The 5,913-nt window shown below is 39.6% G+C and overlaps 1 protein-coding gene across 1 annotated transcript; it reads left to right on the top strand.

Moving 5' to 3' along the window:
• Positions 7–4,563, top strand: LOC104743529 (probable phospholipid-transporting ATPase 12). The gene is made up of 11 exons (XM_019235687.1): positions 7–51; positions 307–1,652; positions 1,735–1,845; positions 1,920–2,196; positions 2,284–2,372; positions 2,475–2,583; positions 2,680–2,889; positions 2,971–3,096; positions 3,179–3,277; positions 3,378–3,569; positions 3,660–4,563. The coding sequence occupies exons 1-11, from the start codon at positions 10–12 to the stop codon at positions 4,248–4,250; spliced, it is 3,192 nt and encodes a 1,063-aa protein (XP_019091232.1). The 5' UTR covers positions 7–9; the 3' UTR covers positions 4,251–4,563.

Genomic DNA, 5,913 nt, shown 5'->3' with positions numbered 1-5,913 from the left:
CTCGCTACTATGTTTAAAGAGGGTGTAGAAGATTGGCGCCGGAAACAACAGGTACTTTGAATGATTTTGTCTGAGTGGTTGTTGATTGATTAGAGTTGGATTAGATGATCTTAATAGGATGCTCTGTGTCTAAACATTGTTTGTTATCTTGTTCCGAATCCGAGTTCTATGTTGTATTAAGCTACATAGTTAAGAACTGGGGTTGACATATCATTGAATAGTTTGTCTTGCTTTTGCATTAGGTTGGATCAATCCATTTTTCATTTGTATATCTTTCTCATCATCTGGAAATTTCCATGCTTTTAGGATATTGAGGTGAATAACAGAAAAGTTAGAGTGCACCAAGGCAATGGGAATTTCGATCTTAGGGAATGGAAGACACTAAGAGTTGGAGATATATTGAAGGTAGAGAAAAACGAGTTTTTTCCGGCAGACCTTGTCCTGCTTTCTTCTAGCTACGAGGATGCTGTTTGCTATGTAGAGACAATGAACCTTGACGGGGAAACAAATCTGAAACTTAAACAAGGACTAGAAGTAACATTGTCATTGCGCGAAGAGCTCAATTTCAGGGACTTTGAGGCTTTTATCAAATGTGAAGACCCGAATGCTAACTTGTACTCATTTATTGGTACTATGGAGCTTAAGGGAGCAAAGTACCCTCTCTCACCACAGCAGCTTCTTCTGAGAGGATCAAAACTCAGGAACACAGACTATATCTATGGGGTTGTTATCTTCACAGGACCTGATACAAAAGTTGTCCAGAATTCAAGAGAGCCTCCGTCTAAGAGAAGCATGATCGAGAGGAAGATGGATAAGATTATATACCTGATGTTCCTTATGGTAATTTCATTAGCATTTTTTGGTTCGGTTTTATTTGGAATCTCAACAAGAGAAGATTTCCAGAATGGCGTAATGAAAAGATGGTATCTGAAACCAGATGATTCAACCATCTTCTTTGACCCGAAGAGGGTGTCTATGGCTGCAATGTTTCACTTTCTAACGGCGCTAATGTTAAACAGTTATTTTATACCTATATCCTTGTATGTATCAATAGAGATTGTCAAGGTTGTTCAGAGTATCTTCATCAATCGGGATATCCATATGTATTATGAGGAAGCTGACAAACCTGCACATGCACGTACTTCCAATCTGAATGAAGAACTTGGGCAAGTGGGTACAATTCTTTCAGATAAGACGGGAACATTGACTTGTAACTCCATGGAGTTCATCAAGTGTTCTATTGCTGGGACAGCCTATGGACGTGGTGTAACAGAGGTGGAGATGGCTATGGATAGGAGAAAAGGTTCTGCTTTGGTGAATCAGAGCAACGGAATTAGTACCGAGGATGTTGTTTCTGCAGAACCGGTTGTGAAAGGATTCAACTTTAGAGATGAAAGGGTAATGGATGGAAAGTGGGTCACAGAAACGCATGCTGATGTCATTCAGAAATTCTTTCAATTATTGGCAGTATGCCATACAGTTATACCTGAAGTGGATGAAGATACTGGAAAGGTCTCCTACGAGGCTGAATCACCGGACGAGGCAGCATTTGTTATTGCAGCTAGGGAGCTTGGGTTTGAATTTTTCTCTCGAACTCAAACAACAATATCCGTCAGAGAGCTAGACCTGGTGACTGGGGAACGAATTGAAAGGTCGGTTCATCTTCTCTTTTTTATTTTATTCCATCAGAAGCTTCTGTCCCTTTCTGACTTTAGTGAAAGTGTTCCCTTTCAGGTTGTATAAAGTCCTGAACGTTCTTGAATTCAGTAGCTCAAGGAAAAGGATGTCAGTAATAGTGCAGGATCAAGATGGCAAACTGCTTTTACTTTGTAAAGGGGCAGACAGGTATGGATCCCTACTTTAGAAATTCAGATATAAATCTCTTTTAGAACTTAGTTTCAACTTTGTTCATCGTCCAGTGTCATGTTTGAAAGACTTTCCGAACGCGGTAGAAAGTATGAAAAGGAAACCCGGGACCATGTCAACGAGTATGCTGATGCTGGATTGAGAACTTTGATACTTGCCTATCGTGAACTCGGCGAGAATGAATATGAGATGTTCACTGAGAGAATCAGTGAAGCCAAGAATTCAGTTAGTGCTGATCGAGAAGCACTGATAGATGAAGTAACAGAGAAGATTGAGAGAAACTTGGTTCTTCTTGGAGCTACTGCAGTCGAGGATAAACTTCAAAATGGGGTAAGCTAATTTATAGATTGGTTAGTTTTTCAGAGGCGAACAAGAAAATTGAAATTCTTTTCTCTCTTTCTCTTTCCTTTCATTCAGGTCCCTGATTGCATTGATAAGCTTGCTCAAGCAGGAATAAAGATTTGGGTTTTGACTGGAGACAAGATGGAGACTGCTATCAATATTGGGTATTGATTTCTGGGTACAACCAGATTATGTTTACTCTTGAGCCTTGTGCATACAATCTTAGTCACTCTCTGAACCCACCTGTGCATGTGTATCTTTGACAGCTTCGCTTGCAGTTTGCTCAGACGAGACATGAAGCAGATCGTAATTAACTTGGAGACCCCTGAAATCCAGCAGTTGGAAAAATCCGGAGAAAAAGATGCCATTGCAGAGGTACTACAAAAATTTTGGAACACTGATATGATGGCGTTGAAATAGTATTACTAGTTATTATGTAGATGGATGAATCAATTTGGCTATTTTTTGCAGGCTTTGAAAGAAAGTGTACTGTGTCAGATAACTAGTGGAAAGGCTCAGCTGAAAGCCTCTGGTGGAAACTCTAAGGCTCTTGCTTTAATCATTGATGGAAAATCACTTGCTTATGCATTGGAGGAAGATATGAAAGGCATCTTCCTTGAGCTGGCCATTGGCTGTGCTTCAGTGATTTGCTGCCGTTCATCACCAAAACAGAAGGCACTGGTAAGTTCTGACTTTATCTTCCATCACAATTGTCATATACTTAGCGCCTGCCTAGGTTTTTTCATGACTCATATTGCACAGGTAACAAGACTAGTCAAAACTGGAAGCGGTCAGACTACACTGGCAATTGGTGATGGCGCAAATGATGTTGGAATGCTTCAGGAAGCAGATATAGGAGTTGGGATCAGCGGCGTGGAAGGAATGCAGGTTCGATAAAAGAAAAACAAAACACCTTTTTTCAGCTTTTATTGGTAATATTTGTCCTATACTAATCCTTATAATTTTTCAGGCTGTAATGTCCAGCGACATTGCCATTGCTCAATTCAGATATCTGGAGCGCTTGTTACTGGTCCATGGACACTGGTGTTACAGACGGATCTCAAAAATGGTACAAGTCTAATCTACAAATTTAGATTGACGCTGATCTTCAGTCTCATTTTCCTTTACTCTGACTAGTTTTCTCAATATTTGACTGTTTTATAATGCAGATTTGTTATTTCTTCTATAAGAACATTACATTTGGTTTCACTCTCTTCTTATATGAGGCATACACATCATTCTCAGCGACACCGGCTTACAATGACTGGTATCTATCTCTATATAGCGTCTTTTTCACGTCTCTTCCTGTAATATGTTTGGGCATCTTCGACCAGGATGTATCTGCACCATTTTGTCTCAAGGTATAGTCATTCAAATCAAAACAGCTGCTTAATCTTTCACCAGTCAAGTGAAATTTCTTTATTAAAGTCTTGCTTTGTTTGCTGTCACAGTTCCCCGTATTGTACCAAGAAGGTGTACAGAATCTCCTTTTTAATTGGCGCCGAATACTCAGTTGGATGTCCCATGGCTTCTGCAGTGCAATAATCATTTTCTTTCTCTGCAAAAGCTCTCTTGAATCTCAAGCTTTCAATCACGAAGGGAAAACAGCAGGGAGAGATATTCTAGGGGGAACAATGTACACATGTGTGGTGTGGGTTGTGAGTTTGCAGATGGTATTGACGATCAGTTACTTCACACTGATCCAACATCTCGTCGTTTGGGGATCTGTTGTTATGTGGTACATTTTCCTCATGGTGTACGGATCCCTTCCAATAAGAGTATCTACAGATGCCTATATGGTCTTTCTTGAAGCTCTTGCGCCTGCACCTTCTTACTGGATCACCACTCTCTTTGTAGTGCTATCGACAATGATGCCTTACTTCATATTCTCTGCTATTCAGATGAGGTTTTTCCCAATGTCTCATGGAACCATACAGCTTCTTAGATACGAGGATCAATGCAGCAACTCTGGGAACTTTGAAATGGAGAGGCAGAGATCAGCAAGGCCATTGGTCATGAGTTCTCATCAGCCAGAATCTTGACAGCTAATGGACGAATACTGATATTTATCTCCTCAGATTATTTTGGGGTTTAGTGTCTTTACAGGATGTAAATAAGACCATGAAAACTTTACTGGAGGATTACGAAGTGGTAGCTCGTTACAAGACACTATGAAAAACAGAGGCTTTTTAACTGGTTTGTATAGCATAAAGGTGTAAATTTTGATTCATGCATCCTTGTCCGGTAAACACAATGACAAAAGAAACATCTAATTATTAGAAAACAGTGGAAGATTATACATCAGTTAGATAAGAGCAGACAAAGATATACAATACAACCTTTGTCTTTGTTACATTTCTCTTCTACTGATCATTTGCGTAATGAGACCTGATTATTCCCTCAACGCTTATTTTCTGGATTCTTGATTAAATAACACAACGGATGCAGACGAGCAAATAATAATTTCTGTTTTGTTGGTTGTTGCTATTTGAAATCGAAAACGTCAGAAAAATCTTCATGGCGCCAGAAGCTTCCAAACAAGATCCCTTTGGTCATCGACAGTTCCTGCAACATTCCTTCAATATCTTCAAAGCAATATGATCCTGATGAGCCTTCTTCAAAGGCAAACCCATTTCCAGAACAATGCTCCTCTTTGACGTCCTCCATTGTTGGTTGCAAGGTTTTCCGAGATCTTCTCTTCACAAACTTCTTCATCTTCTTGGCAAGTTTACAAGGGATCTTGAAGAAGACGAAGACACTGACTTGTAAGACAAGGCACTGGCAGCAGCATGACAGGACAACACAGTCTGCTGCAAATGCACCACAATCTTCTTCCATTACCCTGATATGCACAAAACTGCAAGGTTACAGAGATGATATAGATATACAGAAATATTATAGAAATCACATGGGGTATGAGACATATTTACCGGCATATTTAGGAATCTTGGACGTCAAAAGAACTGTAGCTGATTAAGTTCTTGTTCCCTTTGAGACTATTTCCCAACATGAATGTAGTTCGGGAAAAGGGTGCACTGGTCTTTTCTCTTATTATATTTGGCAAATCGATTCATTTGACCATATGTATCATGTGAGGGACAGTGACACACGTAATGAAGAGTTTGGTGATAACATAAAGAAGCATGATAATGAGAGGACATGATAACAAGCAGTTACATCAGAGCGGGAAGAAAAAATGAAACAATCTTGTGTCCAACATAACATTTTACTCGTCTCATTTCTATTCTTGTTCATCCACAGATTTGGACCAGACGAATCTGACGACCTGAATTCAAGGATCGGAACTTGCAAAACTGATATGCTTTGAGATATTATTCTTTTTGAAGGCGAAATTACTATACATAATCTCTGCAACTGTGTTCATCCACATGATCCCCCAAACTACTCGTTTCTTTAATTCTTTAGGTCAAGGATGAAACAGATGATCCAAATCTGAAGTTAATCAAGATCTCTTTCTCGGAAAAATCATTATGCAATGTGTTTTGTTGCTGATATTTACACGTTTTCATCTTTGCTTATATTACTACTACGAGTGAAAGAATCTGTACTGTAATTTTGGCTGCCAAAAGCCATTCTCCTAAATAATCTAATCTCTGCAGACTGCTGAGCTGAGTTGATGATTTCGCTTTCCCCTAGTCTCATCCCATTGGTGAGGTCTTCCTCAGCTAGACTGTCGAAAGCTCT

Source organism: Camelina sativa, chromosome 14, assembly GCF_000633955.1.
Source record: "Camelina sativa cultivar DH55 chromosome 14, Cs, whole genome shotgun sequence".
NCBI lineage: Eukaryota > Viridiplantae > Streptophyta > Magnoliopsida > Brassicales > Brassicaceae > Camelina > Camelina sativa.
This window is presented reverse-complemented; position numbering and strand designations above follow the sequence as displayed.

Excerpts from the sequence above, each read along its gene's own strand:
- LOC104743529 (XM_019235687.1), top strand. The coding sequence starts at position 10 with ATGTTTAAAGAGGGTGTAGAAGATTGGCGCCGGAAACAACAG. Across the intron at positions 2,373-2,474 it reads GAGACTGCTATCAATATTGG|CTTCGCTTGCAGTTTGCTCA; the intron begins GTATTGATTTCT and ends TATCTTTGACAG. Across the intron at positions 2,584-2,679 it reads AAAAAGATGCCATTGCAGAG|GCTTTGAAAGAAAGTGTACT; the intron begins GTACTACAAAAA and ends TATTTTTTGCAG.